Source organism: Vulpes vulpes, chromosome 12 (genome assembly GCF_048418805.1).
Source record: "Vulpes vulpes isolate BD-2025 chromosome 12, VulVul3, whole genome shotgun sequence".
In the NCBI taxonomy this organism is placed as follows: domain Eukaryota; kingdom Metazoa; phylum Chordata; class Mammalia; order Carnivora; family Canidae; genus Vulpes; species Vulpes vulpes.
The window spans coordinates 156,267,711-156,292,611 of NC_132791.1; the positions used below are offsets into that span (position 1 = coordinate 156,267,711).

General features: G+C 54.0%; 1 protein-coding gene across 1 annotated transcript; it reads left to right on the plus strand.

Annotated features, from left to right (window-relative positions):
- The first annotated feature begins 1,051 nt into the window (after nucleotides 1–1,051).
- Nucleotides 1,052–15,191, plus strand: CDCP2 (CUB domain containing protein 2). Its single transcript, XM_026006910.2, has 6 exons — nucleotides 1,052–1,130; nucleotides 4,175–4,522; nucleotides 7,123–7,458; nucleotides 8,377–8,730; nucleotides 11,606–11,784; nucleotides 14,865–15,191. Exons 1-6 carry the CDS (start codon nucleotides 1,052–1,054, stop codon nucleotides 15,189–15,191), a joined length of 1,623 nt encoding a protein of 540 aa, XP_025862695.2.
- Nucleotides 15,192–24,901: the final 9,710 nt, after the last annotated feature.

The following is a 24,901-nucleotide window of genomic DNA, read 5'->3' on the forward strand; positions in this document are numbered from 1 at the left end:
GGGCCTCAGAGAGGTTGGGCCACTTTCCCAGGCTGCTGTGGCCTGACAGAAGTGGCAGAGGGTGACAGAGCCAGGATTCAGACCCCGTTGGCCAAACCACAGCCCAGGCTCCTCACTGGGAGGCAGGAATGTGCCATGTGTCCCTCAGACACCCTATCCTAGAGCGGGCTCTTCCCAGGGAAGGAGCTGAGGCACAAGAGCTGGGCTGAGGGGAGCCCAGTAGGGCTCCCAGAGGAAATGGGTCCTGTTTCCTGTTGGACACAGAGCCCTTGAGGGCCTTTTTGCCACCTCTCTCCTAGCACACAGCCTGGCACAGACCGATGCTCAGCTACGGTTTGTGGACCCATTGAAGAGGAATATCTAATATTTTTGGCCAGAATTGACACCGTGGCCCAGATCCGTGGTCGCATTAGGAGCAGTATAAGACAATTCTCCCGTTCTGTTGTCCCGGCTGCCTTCTTCCTTCATCTTCCAACAGTGTCCTTCGCTCCCCGTCTGAGCTAATCTAGGCATGTCTGAAGGATGTGCCTTTCCCCCTGGTTAGAGGGTCCCTTCTGCTCCCCGGTTGGGGGGGTTGGGCCTCCCATCAGGCTGCAGCACATGTCGCCGCATGCCATTTCCTACAGGCAGGGCTGAATGGCCCCACTAGACAGATGAGGAGGACTGAGACCCACAGTCCAGGGGACCTGTTCAAGGCCACCCGGCCAGCTCAGGCTGACCTAGGGTGGCTGTGAGACCTGCCTGACCCCTAAACCCATGCCCTTTCTCCACCACCGGGTTCCCTTCCCACCCTAAGTTACTTCCCTTCCTGCTACAGTGCGGCCAGTGCAGATCTCAGAATGTGTAAACCCGCTGACACTAGATCCATCACCTTCGGGCGGGACGGAGTAAGCACCCGGGGATCAGCTTACTAATTCGAGGGCCCGATGAATTATTCAGGCCATCATTAACTTGGAGGTCCTCTCAGACTCCCCTCTATTTCCCCGGCTCCGGACCCTCAGATCCCAACCTACCCCGATTTCTGCAGACCCGTGGGGGCCCCGGTGAGGCGATGCTGGCAGACCTGGCGTCCTGTCTGCTGCTGGCAGGGGCGCTGCTGGCCCCAGGCCCCAGGGCCCGAGCCATGAAAGGTAGGCACTGCCAAGGACAGGCAGGATCTGGGAGGGGTGGAGGGTGGCCAGACCAGGCCATGGGGGGCTGCCAGGGTCTCAGGAGGGTTCCGTGCAGGAGGCCAGAAAGCAGGAGGCCTTTGAGGTGGGAGCCGGCTGAGTCGAGGGTGCATTTGTTTCTGAGATGGCGGAAGACAGTGTTTGCAGCGCCCCTGCTCTGTGCTGGATGCTTTACAAATAGGATTGCATTTAATCTTCACGACAAACTCCAGGGTGGGGATGAGTCCTCCATTTTATAGATGAAGAAACTGAGGCAGAAGGAGGTTAAGTAACCTGTGCAAGAAGGCATAGTTACCAAGGGCTAAACGACTGGCTCAAAAAACAACGCAAGGTTTATTGCTGGAGGGAGGATTTTTTTCCCCTCCCAAGAGCCTGCTGTACGTCCCCACTGCCAGCCAGGTAAAATCCCAAGTTCCTTAAAATGGCCTTCAGTGTCTCCCAGGGTTGGCCCCAATCTCTGATTAATATCCAGCCTCGGTTCCCCGTGTCCCTTTGGCATCCAGTGCTCTAGCAGAGCCTCATACCCCCTCCTGGAGATGCCTCGGCCTCAGAGCTCTTGCCCCAGGGTACCCTCTCTCTGAAAGGTCCGTTTCCTCTTTTGCTTTTTGAGAATATCTGGCCCATCTATCAAACCCCAGTCAAACACCACCTCCTCCAGGAAGCCTTCCACATCCTTTCATCAGCCTCAGATGCTCCCTCCTTGGAGCTCCCAGAACCCTGAGCCAGCATCCTGGTCCCAGGTTGCTTTGTGCTGCCCCAGCCCTGTTGGGGCCTGTCTCTAAAGCAGTATCACTTCACTGGTTGCCAAGGGGCAAGCACGTCGTGGGGCTCCACAAACAGCCCTCAGTGCCTGGGTTTCCTGCAGGCTCAAGTGGGGCTCGAAGAAGGAGAGGTGACATGCCAGTCACCTGGTCGGTGGAAGAGGTGGGCTGCGTACCCAGGTGTCTTGCTCCTTCCTCTAGTTCCCCTAGAGAACAGAGGCTAGCTGCTCTCATTTTCCAGCCTCCAAGGTTTTAGAGGCCCCAGGGTGACCCTAGGCTTCAAGTCGTCGGGCTGAGTCCCGGAGGACAAGGCCTCTGCCTGTGCCAGCACCCAGGGCCTCCTTGGCCACAGGAGTCCTGCTCCAACATTCCAAGGCTTTTCCTGTCCTGTGGGCAGGGCTGGGGGAAAGACAAGGACAGGCAGGGGACGGAACGGCCCCTTGCCATCAAGGCATAAGTCAGAGGGGATTCCCGCCCTGGCACACCTGAACCGGGTGTGTATCCGCAGCCCTTGGAGAAGCTTTGTCTCCTCCGCGCTCACAGCCACCCCATTTCACGGATGTGTGACCGAGGCTCAGGGAGGCAAAGTGCCTGTGAGTTTGGGCCATTTGCTCCCCTCAAATTGTTGCCAACTAACAATCTTCATCCCTCCTGGTCATACTCAAACATCACCTTCCCTGTGGATTTTGTCCCTCCCCTAGCAGTGTGGCTCAGCAAGATTAGCCTCCGTCCTTTGGGCCCCCAGGGCCCCGTGTGGCTGCAGCGCTATGGCACAGCGGACCGCCACCCCCGTTCCACAGCGCGCTCCCCACGGAGGGGCCCTGCTGAGTCAGCACGGGCCTGGTACATGCTTTTTGGCCTTTTCAGTGAAGAGAGCGCGGAAATTCATTCTTTTTTAGAGATAAGAATAAACCTTAAATTCATACTGTTTTCAATTCAAATCAAGGATCACAAGTGTTCTCTTTAATTTTTTAATTTTACGGTTGTATCGCTCTCCTCTTACACGGAACATCTTAGCTTCTGTGGACATGAACATACGTGCTTTATTCCGGTTCATAAAATACTGTAAAATAGCTCTGTTGACTGTGATTACAAACAGTAAGCCTCCTGAGTCAAGTTTCAGATTTCTTTGTGCTTCATTTTGTCCTGGGCATATATCCCACTGGGAAGGGACGGTCAAAAAAGTGTATTTCCAAGTCATTTGAAATCATTTTTCACCATGTGAATACACCTCCAACTCAATACATAGTTATGTTTATTTGTTTCAGTTTGGGATATTTAAGGGTTACTTAAATTTTTTTTTTTTTGCTAATTTAAAAATTATATTAAAAGGATGATTATAAAGTCTAAATTATAAAACAGGTAACATTGAAAGAGGTCTAGTTTCATGCCTGTCTTCCTCCCTCTGTTTACTCCTTTCCCTGACAATCATTTTTATTAGTTTCCTTCACATTGTTTTATTTTTAAAAATATAAGCAAGTATGTGCACATAAGAATGTCCTTGTACCATTGCAGTAGGCTGTGTACATTTTCACTGAGGGTGGAGGTATTATCATTTGTAATTTTTTTCATTTGTAATTTTTTAAAAAGATTTTTAAATTTTTATTTATTCATGAGAGACACAGAGAGAGAGAGGCAGAGACACAGGCAGAGGGAGAAGCAGGCTCCCTGCGGGGAGCCCAGTGCAGGACTTGATCCCAGGACCCTGGGCTCACGACATGAGCCGAAGGCACACTCAGCCGCTGGGCCACCCAGGTGGTTCATTTGTTATTTTTAAATTCCCTACCGCACATGCCCAGGGGCTGGCATATAGTACCGTTTTATCCAAAAATTATAGGTTCGCCCCAACGTTTCTGTCTCCTTTCCCTGCTTTACTTTTCTCCGTAGCACTAATCACTATTCAGTATGCTCTGTATTTTACTTCTTGTGTTTATCATGTGTTCCCCGTCAGAACCACACAGGAAATTCCACGAAGGCAAGAATTGTTGTCTGTTCTGCTCCAGCTGAAACCCCGGCACCTAGAACATTGCCTAGCACTCAGACAATATTTGTTGAGTGAATAAAAGAGTGCTTGGTAAAAGTATTTGAGGATTAAGCAGATGAAGGAGCAAACATGCGTAAAGGAATTTGTGTGTAGGGTCATGGCCTCATGTTCCCCCACCCATTCCGAAGACCCAGCCTCGCGGCTGGGCCCACCGCCCAGGACCCCAGCACTGACTGAGCCATTCTTCCCTCTTGCCCCAGGTGTCAAATGTGGGGGTGTGCTCTCGGCACCTTCCGGAAACTTCTCCAGCCCCAACTTCCCCAGGCTCTACCCCTACAACACGGAGTGCAACTGGCTCATCGTGGTGGCCGAGGGCTCCTCGGTGCTGCTCACCTTCCACGCCTTTGACCTGGAGTACCACGACTCCTGTGGCTTCGACTACCTGGAGGTCTACAACGGGGCATCCGGGGACAAGGGCAGCCTGCTGGGGAGGTTCTGTGGCCAGGTGCCCCCGCCACCCTTCACCTCCTCCTGGCACGTCATGTCTGTCGTCTTCCACTCAGACAAGCACGTGGCCAGCCGTGGCTTTTCTGCCGGCTACCAGAAAGGCAAGGAGGCCCGGGCAGGGAAGAGGGGAGCCCTGTGGAGGTCGGGGGTGGGGAGGAGAGCAGTGGGTGGGGTGAGACGGGGTGACCCTGCTGTTGCAGCTCAGGGGCAAAGGCAGCTTCCAGCTGTGGTCATGGTGGCTGTGGGTCCCCACCTTCACGGCAGTGGTCCTGGGAGCCCTGGGAGGGTCTCTCTGTATGCAGGAGCAAGGCCTCTTGTGCTCACTATCATCCTTCTTCTTTTTTTAAAAAAGATTTTATTTATTTATTTGAGAGAGAGAAGAGAGAGAGCACAAGCGGGGGGAGGGGCATAAGGAGAAGCAGACTCCTCCCTGAGCTCGATCCCAGGACTTCAGGATCATGAACCCTGAGCCGAGGCAGGTGATTAACCACCTGAGCCACACAGGCACCCTTCTATTGTCCTTATCCCATGCCATAGCACCAGGACAAAGGAGAGGACATCATGCTGCCACTGCTGCCTGCCCCTCTGCAGCACCCCATCACTTCGCAGGTTCAGGGACCCCAAGTCCTCTGGATTAGGAGATGCACGAGGGCCATCTGTGTGGAGCGGGTGACGTCCTCCCTCCTCAAGCCTTTCCTAACCCCTCTTACACTTGGTGTGATATAACCTAACCCTCCCTCTCTCAGCCTGGAAGCAGGCCCCTTAGTCTAGCGAGAGGAGCAGAGCCCTTTCTAGGCTTGCCTTTCTTCTTGACTCATTCCTTCTGCCTCCAGGCCTCTCATATACTCAGACCTCCTCCCTTCTCCCCAGACCTAAGCCCAAGGCCATACTCACGTCAGCTCCAGCAACAGACAGCCACAGAGGCTCCTGGCACCCAGGGTCCCCAGACAACAATGGGGGGGGGGGCGCCTCAGGTAGGACACCACTCCCCGAGCTGGCCTGGGAGGCACAGAACTGTAGCATGCCGAAACACAAGAATCACAGGCTAATTGCATTGTAGTTTTGGAATTTTAGACTTAGTTTTTTAAAATGTTAGCATATCCAACTCATAATACCATAAGCGATCTTTTCCAACATTTTTAAAAACAGGAGTACCATTAAAACACATGGAACCTCACGATAATCCCTTCTATATAAAAGAGATAAAGACAGTATTTTTATTGGTAGGCATTTACTGTATTTTCTAAGTTCGTATTTTTAGCGTTTACTTATTATAAGCCAATCACGGAAAACAGAAGTTAATACGGATGGCCTCCAATGAGTGACATTTATACACATGACCTGTGACTGTGGACGCTGTCTTTCAGGGCACTGTAGAGAGCTTGGATACAGCACAGGAATGAAAGTTGCCCTACATGCGGGCAGATAGATGCCCCGGGGGCTGCTGCGAAGCTCCAGAGCACAGTCTGAAAGCCTCTGCTAAGGGTGTTCACATGGAAAAGGATCTCACAGGCTGTCAAAACCTGCCCTCTTATTTCACAAACAAGAAAGTTGCGAGTAGAGAAGGAGTGTGCCTTCTCAAAATGACACGGCCGAGTGTGAAAAACACGGCCAGAGCAGCACTCTGCTCACAAAGGCCAATCCCTGGGGCAAGATTCTGGAGTTTGGGGAATAGCAGTGTGCCCCTCTCTGCTGGGGCCTCCAGCTGGTCAGGGTGTTCATCATCACCCACCTCTTCTCGCCAGCCTCTGAGACTCCTCGTGAGCCTGCCCCTGGTAGATCTGGCTGGGCAGGTTCTGACCTCTAATATTCCCTCAAGGCTCAGGGAGCCTGGGTCACTTGCCCAGGGTCACACCCCTAATAGGAGACAGCTGAGAGGACACATGTCTTCAGACTTCACACCCATCTCCACTTCACCAGATCCTCTCTCCAAGCCTCAGTTTCTTCTGTTAGGAAAGTTTGAGAACATTCCCAAACTCGGCACCCCAGCCTCTGTGCCCCACGGGCCTGGTAGGAGGGGACAGTGAGAACCCCACGGTTGAGTGCCCAGGCCCTGCATCCGTTATCATCCGGGTGGCATGCCGTCAGGGCCCTGCCCGTGTTCCCGGGGCCTCAACCCTTCAGCGGCTCCTGCCAGCCTCTACATCCCTAGTGGAAGCCCTCTTCTAAAGTCTCAGTGGGTCCCCTCTATCCCCAGCAGCCCTCGGCCTGGACTTGCTGGAGTTGCTGTACAAATGCCTCAGCTCCCTTTGTCTCGGGGGACATAACTCTGAAGTGTGTGCCTGATGCCATTCCCCAGGGTTCCCCAGCAGGGCTCGGCAGCAGGCCTGACAGTGCCCTTTGCTGGCCCTTATATCTCTCAAATGAACTCCTTGTGCTCACACCCTGTCTCAGGATCTTTCTGGATGACCCCCCCCCCCGCCCCCGCCCAGGTAAGTTACTCACCTTCCCTGTGCCTCCATTTTCACAACCATAAAATGGGGGAGAACCACTATGCGTTCCCCTAGGGTGACGGTAATGGTGTCAAAAGATGGCCTCGATGCCAAGTGCCAGGCCTGTGCCTGCCACCTAGCAAGCACTCAGTGGATGGTGATGAGATACCCATCCAAATGGCATGTTAGGGGGCATCCGGTTCCCAAGGGAGGAGGCTTGGAGGGCCATGGGTAAGGAGAAAGGTCAGTTCAGGAGGGCTTCTTTGCAGATGTGTGTGGTGGCGTCCTGACGGGCCTTTCGGGGGTCCTCACCAGCCCTGAGTACCCTGACAACTACCCTAACAACATGGAGTGCCACTGGGTGATCCGGGCCTCTGGCGCTGCCACTGTCAAGCTGGTGTTCGTGGACTTCCAGCTGGAGGGCAATGAGGAGTGCACCTATGACTACGTGGCCGTGCTTGAGGGGTCAGTCCCTGCCCACGGGCACCACTACTGTGGCAGCACCAGGCCCCCCACTCTTGTGTCACTGGGCCACGAGCTGCAGGTGATCTTCAAGTCCGACTTTAACATCGGAGGCCGGGGCTTCAAGGCCTACTACTTCTCAGGTAGAAGGGGCTGGGGACATCCCTGGAGTCCCCTGTGCATGCTGTGCATGACCCTGCCTGGCCAGTGCCAAGGCAGAAGCATGTCACCTCCTCTGGGAAGTTTTCCTGATTGACTCAGAATTAGTCCTTTCTTTCAATTCCTTTTGGAGGTTTTTTTGCAGCAATGATCTAACATTTATCCTTTATGCCTGTGATTCGCACGTTGATCCCCCTCCCCCCAGCTGTGACTTCCTGTGGATTTGTCTCTGTATCTGTCACATAGAAGAGATTCGATTAATGTTTGCCCAAATGAATGAACCCTTGACAGTGAAATGAACTAGACGGTGGAGGAGATAGAGGAGGAAATAGACAAGGACAAGCCACTGTGATCGGTGTTAACAGTAAGGATCATGGATGACTTCCTGGAGGAGGAGAGAATTGAGTAGTGCTTTGAAGGAGTTAGCCAGAGGCAGAGGGAGGGAAGGGTATTCGATACCGAGAGCTCAGTATGCATGAAGGCGGGGAGGCAGGCAGAGAGGGTTCAGTGCTCCAATGCTAGGTGTTGGTGAGACTGAAAGATAGAGCTGGATGAGGGGCAGTGAGAAAATAAGCAAGGTCATGTCATGAGCCACATTGTCCATCAAGTCTAATGTTGAACTCAACTCTGGGGACAAGTATTAGGTCTTGTTGCTGAATTCCTAACAGACTAGCACTCATGAAGTGGACTGCCGATGGGAATGAGAGTCCTAGTCTTCAGTTAGTTTTGATTTAAAGCAGGCTTTGGCATCAGTTGTCTGATTTGCCGACCATGGTGCCCACCACCTGCCAGGGTGGTTTCAGGACCTTTACGGTGCCCACTGCCCAAGCCGTGCAGCAGAGGGTGACAGTCTCTACACTCGTCATCATTGTTCTTCGACCCCTTCCCCCTCCCCAATCCAGGAGAATGCCAGGAGGTGTACACGGCTGTGCGGGGTAACTTCTCCAGCCCACAGTATCCCGACTCCTACCCTAACAACATCCACTGCCACTGGACCATCCGCCTGCCTCCTGGCTATCGGGTCAAGGTGTTCTTCCTGGACCTGGATCTGGAGGGTCCCAATAGCCTGACCAGGACCTGTGACTTCGACCATCTGTCAGCCTTTGATGGGGCCAGCGAGGAGGCACCCCTACTGGGCAGTTGGTGTGGACACCACCTGCCAGCACCAGTCACCTCGAACCAAAACCATCTTCTGCTTCTGCTGCACACGGACCGCAGCACTGCCCGAAGGGGCTTCTCTGTGGCCTACATTGGAGGTCAGCTGGGGGTGAGGGTGTGGGTGGTGCTGATAGGGTGGAGGGACAAGGCTGGGTTCCTCTGCACCTTCCTCCCTCTATCCCACCACTTGGCTCCTCCAATCTCTTCCGGGGTGGCTGCTGCTCTGGGACCTTGGAGACCCTGCCAATGTGGACCGTGCTTATTTCCATGACTGCAGAGCCCTGCCTTTCTAGCCTCCAGCTCCACATTCCCTAATTCCCCTTCATCTGTCTCCTTCCCCCTTGAGACCCTGGCCTCTCTCATGCTGTGGTTCATCCCATGTTTCCAGGGGCAGTACACACAATATGTCCATATCACTTATGATAAACAATTGGTATAACCATGGAGACGCTGACCGGCTTTGCTTGTATCGGTCATAAATCCTGACCGACAGCGGCTTGAACAAATGGCTTTTGTTTTCCTTGCATCACGAGAGGTCTAGAGCTGAGGAGCTGCTTTGTTGGTTCAGAGACTTAACACTGTCTCAGCTGGTAACTCTGGGATTCTGATGGCCTCTTGATTGCAACACGGCTGCTACAACTCCAGACATCATCATGTCCATGTTCAAGGCTGGGAGAGGGTAGGGGAGATGCCAGCTACAAATGTCCTATTATGAGGAAAGCAAAAGCATTTTCAGAAAAAGACTTCTTGGTCTCATGAGTTTGAACTTGGTCAGGTGGCCACGCTTAGCTACAGCGACAGGTGAAGAAGCTTTCCCAGGTTCCTTAGTACCTGTTAGATTGGCTGGCCAGCAGCCTCCACCTTCTCTCCCCTCTGTTCGTCACCCTTCCCTCACCCACAGGCCCAGGAAAGCCTATGCTCTGGACCCATTTTGCCCTCTGCCTGAGCAGGTGAAAGCTTCTTGCTGTGCAGGTGTGGAAAGGGAGGTAGAGAGAGGAAACACCTCACCAAGGTCATGTGGGCAGCAGGGGCCTGGCCAAGATGAGAACCCATGTCTACCATCTTGGTGGCCCAACAGAGCCCAGTGGGGAGGAAGCCAGGGCTGAGCACAGACAGACCAGGCCACATCCAAATGCTGCCATTTACTGGTCACCCAGTGGCCTCATCTGTACAAGGGGCTGATGAATGCCCTTGTAGGCAGTCATGCAGATGGAATGAGGGCATGTGTCCCAGTGCCCGACTCCGGGGACATCCTTGCCTCGGCTGCAGGTGGATTTCTCTCCCTCACGTGTCTCAGGCCTGGTCTGCATTCAAAACATCTTCCCTCCGTCCCTACCCTATATGTAAGTGGTGAAGGGGCAGGACCCAACAGAGCCACCACAAGCTAGTGGCAGTGAGGCCACCTGGTCAGACCTGCCCTCCAGGGCCTCAGTTGGCTCCATCCGTAACCTGGGGCTAAGGGGAGCTGTCCCTTGCTAGAGCAACCTCACTAGGGCTTCACTCCAGGGACCCGGGTGCCACAGGCTCTGCCTCAGTTAGCTGGCAGGTTGTTTCTTCTCTGAGGGTCTCAGTAAAATGAGGACACTGACTGAGGTATCTTTGAGGTCCCCTTTGGTTCTGATCATCTTGTTTCCGGGCCTGGGTCCTCTCCCAGCCCTGTGGGATCTTGGACAAGCCCCTTCTCCTTCTGGTGCCTACAGAGACTAAAGGTGGGCAGCTCTAAACCCGACTGTGTTCCTGGGCAGGAGCCCCCACCTCACCCCCTCCCCAGATCCCCGTGGGAGCCCAGGGTCAGACAGGGGCACTCGTGCTGGGCGAGGCTCCAGCTATGGCACAGGCAGCAGGCGGCCTCCTGGCCGGAGGACAACCTCAGCATCCATCAGGGGTGACACACAGTTCAGCGCCACTGAAGATCATCGTGGGAGATGGCAGGCCCGTAAATCCCCGGCTGCCCAGACACCAGAGGCTGAAACATGTCTGAGGCATTTCCCAGAGATGGGCTGAGAGTTCAGGCCTCCTCCTGCCAGCTCTTCCCTTTCCTGCCACCAGCCACCCCTTCTCCCCTCCACGACCCCCACCCCGGCAGGCACTGCCCCCTTATGCACACAAACACACACACACACATGCACATGCACACACGCACATGCATGCTGGGATACACCCAGGCACAGAAAGTCACGCATCTTGGCCTGGAGGGCAGCAGGGCCCACCACATGGGGTGGAGGGATCACCCGTAGACTCAATCCTATAGACTCAATAATGGTTAAAATCCCAACTCAACTACTGCCAACAACTTCACCTCTCAGAGCTTCAGTTTCCAAAACTAAAATGGGTTTTAGTTGTGTCCACCTCATAGTGTCATCATGCGTAGAGAGTGAGGCTTCCTTCTCCGCCCTCTGGAACACTGCATTTCTGCCTCCATCCCCACACACGAGCTCTGCTTTCCTTGTCTTCTTTGCTTGATTTTCCTGCAGCCCACTGTGACCGGTCTTTCATTTTACATAGTGATTGCCCCCCTACCCAACTAGAATGTAAGCTCCAAGGAGGCAGAAAGTTTGGGTTGTTCGATTTTCTTTTTTTTCCATTTATATTTCTGCAGTGCTTGAAATAGTGCCTGCACATAGTAGGCCATTAAGAAATATTTGTTAAATGGTTGAATGAATTGCCAGGCACACGGCAAAGAGATGAGCAAATAGTAGCTCTTCTTGTGATTAAGAATATTTATTCATTCATTCAACATTCACAGCACCTGCTATGAGTGCTGGGCTTCGAGGACATGAGAAGGCCTGGTGCCTGCCCTGGGGAGCTCATGTCTGATGCAGTTAAATGCGATAACACACGCGAAACACCCCCATCGGGCTGCATAGGCATCTCCCCACTCTAGGCCTCCCTTTCAGTGGGGTCTCGGGGTGGTGAGGACAGACCTCCTGCCCCTAAGGCCTCCAGCCCCTCCCTCCTTCCCTCCGTTCCTAGTCGTACCCGTGAACGTGAGCTGCTCCCGCACAGACTTCCAGATCCTGATCTCTGCACAGGCGCTGGCGCCGCTGGAGCGGACCAAGGTGTACCTGGGCAGCCGCAGCTGTGCCGCCCAGGAAGCGGGCAGTTCCTTCAGGATCCAGGCCCGCTTTGACACCTGCGGCACCGAGTCTCAGGTAGGGGCTGGGCTGGGGGAGGGCAGGCCCAGGGTAGGGGGTCTGACTCCTTCTCTTTTTGGCTCGGTAACCCCACAAGCCTGGACACAGAACGCAACAAACTTGAGCAGAGTGAACGTGAGGAAGAACTCAAATGGGAGACAGAGAAGGGGGCCCTGCTGTATAACCCAATGACAACTAAAAAGCCCCTATGTTTTTAAAGATTAACTTACTTATGAGGGATGTCTGGGTGGCTCAGTGGTTGAGTGTCTGACTTTGGTTCAGGGCATGATCCTGGAGTCCTGGAATCAAGTCCCACATTGGGCCCCCTGCATGGAGCCTGCTCCTCCCTCTGCCTGTGTCTCTGCCTCTGTGTGTATGAGTCTCATCAATCAATAAATAAAATCTTTTAAAAAATATTGATTTAGTTATGAGAGAGAGAGAGAACACAAGCAGGAGGGGCAGAGGGACAGGGAGAGAGAATCACAAGCGGATCCTACGCTAAGTGTAGGGCCCGACATAGGGCTCGATCCCACAGCCCTGAAATCATGACCTGAGCTTAAATCAAGAGTCAGACGCTTAGCCACCTGAGCCCCCAAGGCTTCCACCCCAAAAGCCTCTATTGAAGACTCCTCCTGCAAAGCCCTGACCCTGACCATCCTTGGAGGCCTTCCCTTCTCCTGGGAACTCCCCACTACCTGGACCTCACCCCTTTAACATGCAGAGCTGTTGGAGCCCTGCTGCCTCCTGCTGCCCCCTCCCCAACCTGTGATCCAAATGGTCCCTGGGCTCCACAGAACAAAAGGGCCTTTCAAGTGACAGGATCCACTTCCCTCCAAAGGCAGCGAGGCTTACAAATGAATTCTTTCCACTATCTGTATATTTTTGAGGCCTTGACTCCAGGTTTGGGGCCCTCAGAGTGGCCCAAGCACCTCAGATGTTGCATTCTTAGGGACAAGTTAAAGGGGAAAGAAGAGGACCCGCCCCCCAACCTCCAGGGAGACCCTCTACCCCAGCCTTGGTATTTGGGGATGTGCCAGACTGGCTTGGCAGAAATCATATACTTTCCAGCAAACTGTACCACCCTGCCCTCCCACATTAGCCAAATGTCCCCCTAGGGCCCACTGGCCTATGCCTCCACTTGCCCAGGTTCTGGCAACCTCTGTCCTTTTGACCTGAGGAGAGAAGTAGGGGCAGTTTCAACTGCCAAGATGATCTGCCCTCACCCCGATTCCATGCCCTAAATCCCCCAGGGATTTTCTTTGGACATTCCACAGAGTCATGAAAACATGGTGACAGAGAATCCCAGAGGCAGGGAACCATGAAATGGAGAACAAGATATCATAATAACTCAGAGGCTGAGCCATGGAACCACTACCATAACTTGGAGCCACAGAATCATAGAATCTGGGGGCCAATATCATGGAAACAAAAAGCTGAGAACCATGGACTCCTGGATTCCCAGTGTCACCCTTATAAGTCCTAGACCTATGAAGACCAGGCTCTGTCCTGAGTTGCTCTCAAAGATGCGCAGCTCAAACAGCCAAAGGCAATGACAACCTTTCTGGCACATCTCTTAAAAAACACTGGAGACTTGATTTCATAACCGCCAACAACCACATCTCGAGTGGCTGGTTTCTCCCCTTCAAGTTTCTCACTCATCGAAAACCCCTAAAACTTCCCTACACCCCTATCTTATGTAATTTTTTTTCCTCCCTTCTTTATCACGTGGATTCACTTTACTGCATCCCCTTCCACTCACAGGTCTTGTGTTTCTTTGCCCGGCATTCCAATTCTGTACCATGAAAACCCAGGACACCAGGGTGTGGTGGCAGATAGGTTGAGGGCACAAATGCAAAAGCCTCCTCTGAGGATATGGAATCAGAGCCTTTTGGAAGGAGGCCCCTTTGTAACTCCCTTTCCCCAGAGGGGTCACCCCATGTCCAGTGATGGCAGCTTTCTACTGGTCCTGCCTGCTTGCTCTGTATTAGACAGCTTCCACATCCAGAAGCTTCATCTCAGAGGTGCCACCACTGGACATGGGCAGTTGGGCAGCCCAAGGGGTTTAACAGCTGCTGCAGACTTAGGGCAGGTGGGGGGAGTAGCCCTGCTCCACTGCCCTGCCCCACTGCAGTCCCCTGTCCCAGGCCACACCAGACTGCCCATCAAAATGCTGCCCCTCAGGTCCTGGCCCAAACACCCCCACCATCTTCAGGGCAGCTTGACTCCTGCCTCCCTTGTCTATAGGGGTAGGGAGGACAGCAGTAGCCAGGCCCCCCACATTTCATTCCTCAGTGGCTCTTCCTAACCCTGGGTGGTGCCACTAGCACGGCCAGGGACTCAACAACAGGGACACATAATGACCGCAAGCATAATTGGGAGAAAAGATTCCAGAAAGAAGGTCACATAGGCAGGGATATGAGCTTCTAACTGGGAGGCAGGCAACTTTTGGCTTCTGGACCTAGCTCTGGGCAAGTTACTGCCTTTGCTGGGCTTTAGTAGTCACATCTGTAAATTGCCAAGGAAGGGAGACTGAATTAGATGCTTTAGAGTCTGCTTTGGTTCTACTTAAGTCTACTTAACGTCTACTCTGGTTTGAGAGAGGCTTGGTGGCTAAGAGCACAGTCAAGAACTGGGTGGATCTGGGTGAGCGCATGTTACCTGTCACTTGTGTGTCGTGTGACCTCAGACAAAGAATTTAACTTCCGGGCCGCAGTTTCCTCATCTGTGAAATGGGGATATTAATGGATATTAATAAGAAGAGGGTCATAGTGAGAATTAAATGAGATAATGCACTTGAAACAGGGCCTGGAATGTGGCAAATGGGTCGGTTACTATCTTTCGGAGATGCCTCCTCTTTGAAGCCAGATCAAGCACTGATCCATTAAATCTGATCTTGTACTTCTAGACATCCCCATAGTGTCTCTTTTACAGGTGGGGACACTGAGGTTCTGAGCAGGAAGGGAGTCAGTGTCCAAGCAGGGACTAGAACCCAGGCTCCTGTGGTTCTGCCCTTTTGGCACAGAGTCCCCACAAATCTAGGGGAACAGGCTCAGCCCTGGCCCCTTCAGGTGTAAGTGAGAGCCCTGTGACCCCCACAGAGGAGGAACAACACCTCCGTGATCGTCAGTGTGCTGTACATCGACTTCTCGGCCGGTGGGCAGGAGGACATCCATGAGTACGAGGTCCGCTGTGAGCCACGGCGCAAGGAGGCTTCTGTCCACCTGCTGTCCGGCTCCGACTGGCTTGGGCCCTATGCTGCCACAGCAGAGCATCTTCAGGAAGCGCCTCCCAGGGATGAGGTGGATGCACTAGAGGGCCCCGTGGCTATGGTGGCCCAGGACACCAGTGACATTGTCTTCCTGGGGCTCTGCATCCTGGCTGGAGTCCTCATGGTCATTGCCATCGTGGTCCTGATGCTGTTGTGAGCAGGCGGGGACCTGGGTTTGGGCTTCCCTGGCAGGCAGTGTGGGGTCCCCACAACAGGGGCAGGGCCAGGACATGTTGACTCGTTGATGACCATGGGCAAGCCACTGTCCCTCTCTGAGTCTCACTTTCCTAGGAAGGATCCATGTGCCCTCCCTCCCTCACAGGGTTGGTGTGAGGCTCAGAGACCAGCACGAATGGGTAAGAGCTTTGTCATCTATGGCATGTCCTGCGTGGGTGTACAATCGTTACTAATTTCAAAGACAGTCTGCAATAGAAAAGAAGTCTCGTGTGTGTTACTTGTTAATGTGGACAGTTGTGGTCGCTGGTGTAGGGTGCCCCTACAGAGATGTGTTCTGTAGCGCGCACACGTGCTTCACCAACCCAGGGTGGTAAAAACAAGGGCATCTCTTACGTTTCCAGCTCATCGCTTATCACAAGCCTTCATGGGCAGGATGTTCAGTCACCATCCAGGGGCCTCCACTCTCCTGGGCTGACTCAGGAACCCTGAGGACTTTGTCCACAGCAGGCCAGCCTGGCCTCCAAAGTCCAGGAATACAGAGAAAGGGAGCGGACGTCCCACCTGGGGCTGTCCTCCCAGCCTCTGCCAGGTGGCATCGCTGTGGGCTGCTGCTTGTGCACATCCCCGCGGACCCTGTATATGGAGCTGGCAATGCTTCTGGGTCCAGTGCCCCCCATAAAATGCAGGCAGGCCCACCCTGGGTTCAGCAGTGAGGCTGCAAGCTGAGGACAGGTGTCTCCTTCATGGTGGCATTTTTCCTCATGTAAATGGTGATCCTTGACTGAGAAGCTGATTAAAGTTCTGAGCTGTCCTCCCCCTGATATTGAGCATAGGTCATCAGTCCCTTATTTCCCGTCAGCTGAGTTCTCTTTGGAGACTGTTCATCTGTGGGCCCTCTTCTACCATTGGACTTCACTCAGAGCGAGTCCAGCACCCATGTGTCTCTAAGCTTACACTATGGGGAAGCAGGAGTTGGGTTCCCAGGACTTTCCTATGAGGAGGGCTCCGGCATCCTCCTGAACATTGGTCCAGGCCTCCCCAGAGCTCTATGTATCAAGAAGTGGAGCAATCTTGTTAATGAAAAATAAACAAAAAATGCAGTTATAATACACCACTTTCCCCTGCCCCCCTGCATAGCTGCACAATGAATCACTCACCATCAATAGAAATCTCCACGTTGACCATGCTGACCATGGGTTTCAGTTAAACAAATTATAGCCGGATCATGATTCCTTCAACAACCCACTCAAGCCCTTGATTCCAGCTTTGTGACAGGCTCCAAATACACAGCAGTGAAGAAGTCAGATGAGATTCCTACCATCAGGAGGCTTACATCCAGATGTAGCGGCATCAAGGAGAGGGAGGCAGACAGTTGGTAACTTGTAGAGAAAACAAAAGAGAAAGGAGCCACCAAAGTAAAAAAATGAATTAAGGAAGGGAAAAGAGTTGCCTAGACATTAGGAGAACCAGGTTCAAGGCCAAGTTCTTATTAATTTTGTGAATTTGGGCAAATCACTTTGATTGTGTGAGCCTCGATATCTCTATCTGCAAAATGGGACCACTGTTCGTAGCTTGCTGTGTGAATGTAGCAAGATGATGAACTAGGGAAGTCTAGCAGGGTAAGGGGCCAGCAGGAGAGGCTTGACTGACATCGTGGTGTGTCTGGAACAGAGGCCTCTTCCTCTTTTCCTCCCACCCACCATCTACCTCTCAGACTCCTCCAGCAGCTGAGCTATCTTGGCCAGCCTACAAACCACCTGGGTCTGTTTTTCTGGACAAGACTTGTCACACACCAGATCTTCTTTGAGGGCATCCCGCGGGGTCCACCTTACAGCCTGCTAATTGAGGGTGATGGTAATAACACCTGCTTCGTCGGTTCTGTGTGGGAACTGAATGAGGTCATGCATGACTGTGCCCGGCTCCTGAGAAAGATTTAACACACCTCGGTGACTACTATTTACCACTGAGTTCATGCAAAAGTTCTGGCCTGGAAACCCAAGTTCTCAGCCCAGCTTTGCTGCTGACTTCTGCGTGATCTTAGGGAGACCACTTCCTTCTCTGGCCTCAGTTTCTGTTTTTATTTTTTTTTAAATATTTTATTTACTTATTCATGCGAGAGAGAGAGAGAGAGAGAGAGAGACAGAGACACAGGCAGAGGGAGAAAGAAGCAGGCTCCCTACAGGAAGCCCGACATGGGACTCGATCCGAGGTCTCCTGGATCACACCCTGGGCTGAAGGAGGCGCCAAACCGCTGGGCCACCCGGGTTGCCTCTCAGTTTCTGTTTTTAAAATGTGACAAGCATCATCACCTCTGGCACCTGTATCTGTGTAGCCAGCGGGGGCCTCTAGGGACCCCAAGCCCAGCTATATCTGGTTGGAAAAGGACTGGAATGGCCAACAGGGAGAGGATAGTCATCTTTACAGCTCTGTCCAGATCCTGCCACTCCCAGCCCTGTGGGCAGCCAGCATGTTGATTATCCTGCCTGAGCCATGGGAAATGACAGTCTTTATGACACTACAGTGTCTATTAGAAATGAAAGGACTGAAATGATACCCATTAGCCAATATGCCCTGGCCCCGGAGGAAGGTCTGAGCATAGCACAGCTTTGCTGTTCACCAACCAGTTTCTCCTTTGCAAGGAGTGGGGGGCCTGAATCCCAGTACCCTCCCCACTGGCTCTATGGCCTTCGGAACGCCTATCCCCCGGCCGGGAGCTTTGGGTCCTCTCAGCAGCCTGCCCTTGTAGGGCCAGTGTTAGGGAAGAAGAGATCCTTGGCAGAGGGATGTGCTGGTTCTGGAAAAATGCCTTCTGGCCTATGGGGCAGGCAGGCCTGGGTCCGTTTCTGTCCTTCCTCTGATGCTGTGAACTCAGCAAGTTGCTTCACCTCCCTCAGACTCGGTTTCCTCATGTATGGAGTAGAGATACTAAGACCCTCCCCATGAGGTCATCATGAAGACTGGAGAGCACAGGGAGAGAGCGCCTGCATGGGGCCCCCGCCTGCACCATTCAGGAAGCTGGCAGGCCCAGGGCCAGGCGAGGGCCCTGCCCCGAGGAGTCCTCGGCTCTCCCTGACTCCCAGCTTCCCTGCTGTTCTTCAAGAGACCAAGTCTTTTTTTTGTTTGTTTGTTTGTTTAATTTATGATAGTCACAGAGAGAGAGAGAGAGAGAGAGAGGCAGAGACACAGGCAGAGGGAGAAGCAGGCTCCATGCAGGGAGCCCGACGTGGGATTCAATCCCGGGTCTCCAGGATCGTGCCCTGGGCCAAAGGCAGGAGCCAAACCGCTGCGCCACCCAGGGATCCCGAGACCAAGTCTTCCCACCCCCCAGCCTTCCTGTACCCCGGTCCCTCTGTGTGGAATGTCCTTGCACCAGAACATCGCTGGCCTGGCTCCTTCACACCCCGTCTGCCCAGTGGCCCCCTGACCACACATCTAGAACTGCACCCCCCTTTGTACCCCTTCTCCATCCTTCCTAGGAGACATCACCTTCTGAAACAGTGTGAGGTGTGTGCATGTGCTTTGCTGGGCTATGCCCGGCCTGCGCTGCCAGCGCCACCCCACCCAAGGCAGTGTTCATCCTGCCACCCTGCCTGGCCTGGCGCCTGCACACCTCCGTAAGTACCTGGTACTGGATGGGGAGCTGGTGGGTGGATGCTGAGCTCGACATGACTCTGTTCACTGAATCCCATGTGTGTGGCAGTCCGAGTCCTTTGATGCGGTCTGGGTCAAGGACGTTTCCCAAGGGTCTTCTCTGTGCTGTCATGTGCATAGACCCGCAGACTGGCTCAGACGTGACACCACCCCGCCCCCATCAGGGACTCACATCGCAGGGAGGTGAGGGGGAAGAACTAGGCATCTCAGGGCAAGGAGAGGTAGAGGGACACAGCCAGCCAGGGGAACACCCCCCACTCCCTCCCGGGCCCCCAGCCTCCCCGGGGCTCTTCAAGCTGAGCACAGAAGAACGCAGTCCGAGTGCTCAGCCTCCCCAGGGCATGGAGCAGGGTGGACCTTGATGGGCAAAGGGAGACCAACACAGAAACAAAGTGTCTTCCTCTTAAAGACTTTTGGGAACAAGACCGTTTACATTGCTGACTCAACTTGCGTAAGTGCGAGATGAGCCCAGAGGGACACATCAGGCAGAGGAGAGGCAATGGCATTCCAGAAGCGGGGGAACAGCATGTGCTAATGCAAAGAGGCATGAAGACTACCTCATGATAAGGACGGGAGGGGGGCTGGGAGGTATGTTGGGGTGGAGCCGGGAAGGCAGGATGGGAAGTTACTATTCAGGACATCTGGATGGCACTGGCAGTTTCTCAGAACCACAGAGGAAGCAGCCCTCTGTGTCTTTGGCCTCAGAATGAAGACACCCACTGAAACAACAAGGTCAAGTCAATGCTTTTTTCTGTCATCGATGGCTTCTCCGGAGACACAGCCCCCATGCAGGAAGGCCCTTGGTCTGTTGGCATCACCTGTCCTACCTGAGAGTAAACCACGTCGGCGGTGAACCAAGCCCTGGGTTCATGTCTGTCTCTGTCACCTCCTGGCCTGGTGATGTTGGTCTGTGAAACCCCCCATTCCTTGGGCCTCCTTCACGAGGTACTTCCCCGGCCCCCACCAGGATCCAAGACCCGGTGCCGGCCCTGCCACTAGCTTTCCCTCACTGCACCAAGGCTCAGTTTTCTCATCTGTCAACTGGGATAACAACAGCTGAAACATCTGTTGAGATGTACTCTCTGCTAGGCATCATTTATCAAAATACAGGGTTTTGTATTTCTGTTCTCATTTAGTTCTCTATACAGTAACTATTAGCATTCCCTCTAAGAAACAGCCGAGATGGGATTCAAACCCAGGCAGCTGATCTGGCTGCAGAGCCCAGACCTTAGAAGAGAGCAGGTGAGGGGAGTCCCTAGAAACAGGTCATAGCCGTCACTCACGATTGTAGCTGTAACAAGATACGTGTTAGACCAATAATACGGAGCGCTTTGCACCTGGTGTTATGCTCAGAATCGAAGCACTTTCCATAAGTTAGTTCATCCGATCCGTGTAACAATGCTGTGAGGGGAGTACTGTTATGAGTCCTGTTTCACAGATGAGGACACTGAGAAATTAAATGGTTTTCCTTTTTTTTTTTTAAGATTTATTTACTTATTCAGAGAGAGAGAGAGAGAGAGAGAGAGAGGCAGAGACACAAGCAGAGGGAGAAGCAGACTCCATGCAGGGAGCCCGACGTGGGACTCGATCCCGGGTCTCCAAGATCACACCCGGGCTGCAGGCAGTGCTAAATCACTGCGCCACCGAGGTTGCCCAATTAAATGGTTTTCTTGAGGTCACCGCTAATAGCTCCCATTAGGTGAAGGCTAATGTTCAGAGTCAGGAACGACTCTAGACACTTCACGTGTTAGCTTGTTTAAGCCTCACAGCGGAGGCACAGAGGCTGTGTATCTCACCCAGGGTCATATGGCTGGGTACCATCAGGCCTCAAAACAGGTGGTCTGACTTCAGTCCCTGCTCCTAACCAGCGGCCTCAATACTTCTTGGCACAAGGCCTCCTGCAGTGCAGGAACATGATAGGTGTTGGCTAGTCTCAGTGTGAAGTTGCAAAATGGGTTCTGGGCTCCTGAGGTCCCAGAGAGGCCCCCCCAATGGACAGCTGTCCATCACCGGTGTGGACAGAGCTCAAAGCTGCTCCCAGGGGCACCTCCCGGGACCTGTGGCGCCCCCAGCCTGCCTGGCCCTCACGCAGTCGCCAGAACACACAGTGCCCGAGCCAGGCCTGGCTGCTCTGCACACTGCCCCTTGGGGCCTCCCGGGGCCAGTCCATGTTCCCCTCCAAAGTCAACCAGGTCCTGGCTGGCTTCCCTCCTAGAAAATCAGTGGGGTTCACTGCCCTCTGCTGGCTTCCTCCAAGCCCACCCAGGCTCCAGGAGCGACGGACGCCTTGGGGAGGCTGCTCCAGCTATCTGTGCACCTTGGCCCAACGTGTGCTTGCAGTATCCCCGGCTGTCGCTGTGGAGGCTGTGTCACTCAGAACCCTGATGCCTCTTCCCTTGGAAGTCCTGGTGGAAGTGGAGATAGAGCAGCCATGGCTCCCAGTCACTGAGCCCTCTGGGCACATGGGCATTTATCCGCTCTCACGCTCAGACCACCCCCACTTAACAAATGAGAAAGCCAGGGCTCAGTGAAGCCAACCGGCTGGCCAGAGACCACCCAACTGGTAACTGGTGGGGCAGGAACTTCAGCCCAGCTCCTTCGGGGGGCTCTTTCTGCAAAATCAAAACCACATGGACTCTTCCAGATGGTCCCCCTACTCTGTGTGCCAAGGACCTTTGGGAGTATTTACTCATGACTGTGTCTGGCCCTGAACTGGTAGGTGTTGGGGGAACAGTGGTAATGTGAGTGGTGTGGGTATATCTGCCCATAAACCACAGAGCACGTGAGTAGAAGAGGAGCCCCTCAGTGCCTGGAAGCTGCCAGGGTCCCTGGAGTTGGTGATGTCTGCACAGGGTCCTAGGGGATGAAAAGATGTTAAACAGGAGATCGGGGAGAGAGGCAGGGAGGAAGGGATTAGAGATTCAGCAGACTTGAGGGAACCCCAAGTTCGCCAGGTGGCTACAGCATAGAGTGGATAGGAGGGTGGAGGTGACAAGCCTGGGAAAGCAGGTGGGGCAGAGCCTGACTTCAAGAGACTTCCCACACAGTGGCCCTGTCAGCTCTTGGTCCCCATTTGGTACCCTCAGGACCCCCTGAAGTATAAGGGGTTCCCGAATTATAAATCCTGTGCACTGGCTTTATGGCTGAAGGCAATTAGCCTAAGGTCACCCAGAGAGCCAGAATCACACCCAGATCACCTGATGCCAGGGGACACTCTGTCCCTGCAGCACCATCTGGATGTCCTTCCTCCTTCTTGGGGGTCGCGTTGCCATCTGATCACTGTGGGGTGCAATCAGGGCCTGTCAGCCTCGGGATTCCCCTGGCAGCTCTGTTGGCCAGGCGCCACCCACATCACCTGGGCGAAGGAGTGTCCCTGTCTTTGAATCAAACACAAACCCCAAACAGAAGCTGCCCCACACCTGAGCTCCAGGGAAGTATGGCCTGAACCTATGGGGTGTACACACCTTTTGGCTCACACCCAGGAGAGGACAGGAAGCTATTTGAATAAAAAACTCTCCTGGACAGGTGCCCAGCAATTTACAGTTTGCAAAGTGCTTTCCCCAAACATTCTCTCTTTTGATCCTCACACCTGTCCTGAGAAAAAGGTGCTGCCCATTTTACAGAGGCGGACACTGAGGCCTGAGAGGTGAAGAGTTGTGCTCAAGGTCACGGAGCAAAGGCACTCTAGCATCAGAAACAAGTAGCCCCAGGAGGCGGCACGTGCTGGCCATACATCAGTCAAATGGTGCATCTCTGATGAGTGTGGTGGGTAAAGCCAAGAGTGGAACCCAGGAGGTACCACTAAGGCTGACCAGGTTGAATGTGGGAGGGGGCCTTTCTGGGCAAAGGAAAGTGTGAGCAAAGGCCCGGAGGTAGGCAGGCAGGTAGACAGTTGGCAAAGAGGGAATTCTCAGATGGGGGTGGCGCAGAGAGTGTGGGGATACCTGGGGGTGGGGTCCCTCCTTTCCCACAGGCCTCTTCACCCCTCCCATCTCCCAGCTCCTCTCTCAGCATCTGCTCTCCTGTTGCTGTTGGTGTTCAGACCTGTCTCCCCCTGTTCTGGAAGCTCCTGGAGGTTGAGGACCCTGTCCAGTCCAAGGCTGGCCTAGCACAGAGATGGAGCCAGTTAGTGAATCAAAATGAATGAATGAATGAATGAATGAATGAGTGCACAGTGCCAGCTGTGTTACATAAAACAACAGCTAAGAGGCTTCTGAACACTAGCCATGTGCCACCAGGTGCTCAGCTAGCTACTTTTTACATGCCCATGAGGCCTGTGTCTATTAGTTAGTTTTGATTATGATCATAATCTCCATTTTCTAAATGAGGAAACTGAGGCACAGGAAGGTAAAGTAACTTGGGTAAGGTCTCAGAGTCCACAGGTGCCTTTGGGATTCCAACAGAAGCCACAGGCTCACCTGAGCAATTTTTCACATGCTCTGAGCGATGTGAAGGCACACACACATGTTTAGATGCACACATGAGTACCCAGGCCATTGCCCTGTGCTCCGGGACACCCGCTCCTTCCAGGCTTGCCCACCCCCAGTAGAGGAGGAGCTCACAGGCCTGGTGCAGGCTGAGGCCAGGGGAGGGATGACAAGGAGCCAGGTAGACTCTGAGACCAGCTCACTCCCTTTCTCCTCTGGGATGCAGCTTCCTGTTATTAGGCACCTCCACACTCGGTCAGGGGTGTGGAAATCCACTCTTTCATACAGTCTCTCCTTCTCTACAATCCCCGCCACAACGCGATGATTCCCTGTCATAAAGGAAGAAAGATTTCCCATATGCCTCTGGCATACCATGTCCTGTGTCGGGCTCCTTATGAACCCCTGGAAAGGTTTCTCAGGGTACCGGAGGGACCCAGACTCAGAGGTGGAATGGGACTTCTGATTTAGGTGGGGCATACCTTGCAGGGCGGCACGTCTTGCACCCCCAAGTCTCTCCCCAGACCCCCAGAACCCCTTAAGTTCTGATCAGGACAATACAGCCTTCGGTTGCTGGGGAGGGACCAGAGAGTAGAAGGCCTTGCCTGAGATCAACAGCTGGTGGAGCGGGAGCTGGAACCCGGACTGGGGGCTGGGGGGCTGCAGGAGCACATTTGCAGCCAGAGCCAAACTTGAGGCTGACTGGGGGACAGTCTGGATGTTTGGGGAACCCCTGCCTGGGCACTGGGCCTCTTCACCAGCTCCGTTTCATAGCAAAAGGAAAGGAGGGGCCCACCAGGCATCAGGTGTCTGGACCAGGTGTGCAGGTCCAAGCAGCAGGGTGAGTTTGGGTGCCATGTGTCCTTGTGCTGAAGTTCACATGCACCACTGCCCACGAGCTCACCCGTGTGTAGCCGGGACACAGGTGCTGGGGGCTGCCTGTTGTGTGTGCAGGTGTGTTTGGGTCTATTTGTGAACATAGTGTGTGTATGTTCCCCTCTTGTCCACCTTGCACTTTCACGAAACCCCATCTTTTCCGGCGTCTTATTTGATCCCCACTGGAGGGCCGTGAGGGAGGCATGGCAGGGGCTGTGGAGAAGGGGTGTCTGGGGAAAGCTAGGGCCTCTGCTCAGTGTGAGGGGAAGGGTGCCAGGCGAGGCAGGCGGCTCCGTGCACTGTGGTCCTGCCCGATGCTCCCGTGTGTGCCTTGGTCGAGGCCGTCCCTACAGGGGGCTGGGAGCGACGACCCCTCAGGCTGTCCTGGCTCTGCCAAGCATGTTCCTGCAGGGCCGTCAGGGTCAAGGGTATTTGGGGTCCATGTGGGTAGGAGAATGTGCTGGCTAAGTGTAAGTATGCCTGGTGAGCGCAAAAGCCTGAGTGCACTGTGGGGGCATCAGGGCGTCACCTTCCCCCAGACCAGCCCTGATCACCCAGGGCCTCCGGGAGAGGTGGGGAAGCCAGCTCAGGAGGCTGGCCGGAGGCTCTCCAGGCCCCATCCCTGCGGGCAGAGCCTAGGGCAGGCGTTGGCACAGCGCCACCTTGTGGGGCTGTGAGGAGGGATCCCTGGTATCTCCCGGAGGCCGATGGCCTCTGAGGCAGGAGAGAGAGATGGGGA

What these genes read in the sequence shown, in the direction of transcription:
- CDCP2 (XM_026006910.2), top strand. Translation starts at nt 1,052, where the DNA reads ATGCTGGCAGACCTGGCGTCCTGTCTGCTGCTGGCAGGGGCGCTGCTG. An exon ending in CAGGGCCCGAGCCATGAAAG is followed by an intron (nt 1,131 to 4,174) that starts GTAGGCACTGCC and finishes CTCTTGCCCCAG; the next exon opens with GTGTCAAATGTGGGGGTGTG. An exon ending in CAAGGCCTACTACTTCTCAG is followed by an intron (nt 7,459 to 8,376) that starts GTAGAAGGGGCT and finishes TCCCCAATCCAG; the next exon opens with GAGAATGCCAGGAGGTGTAC.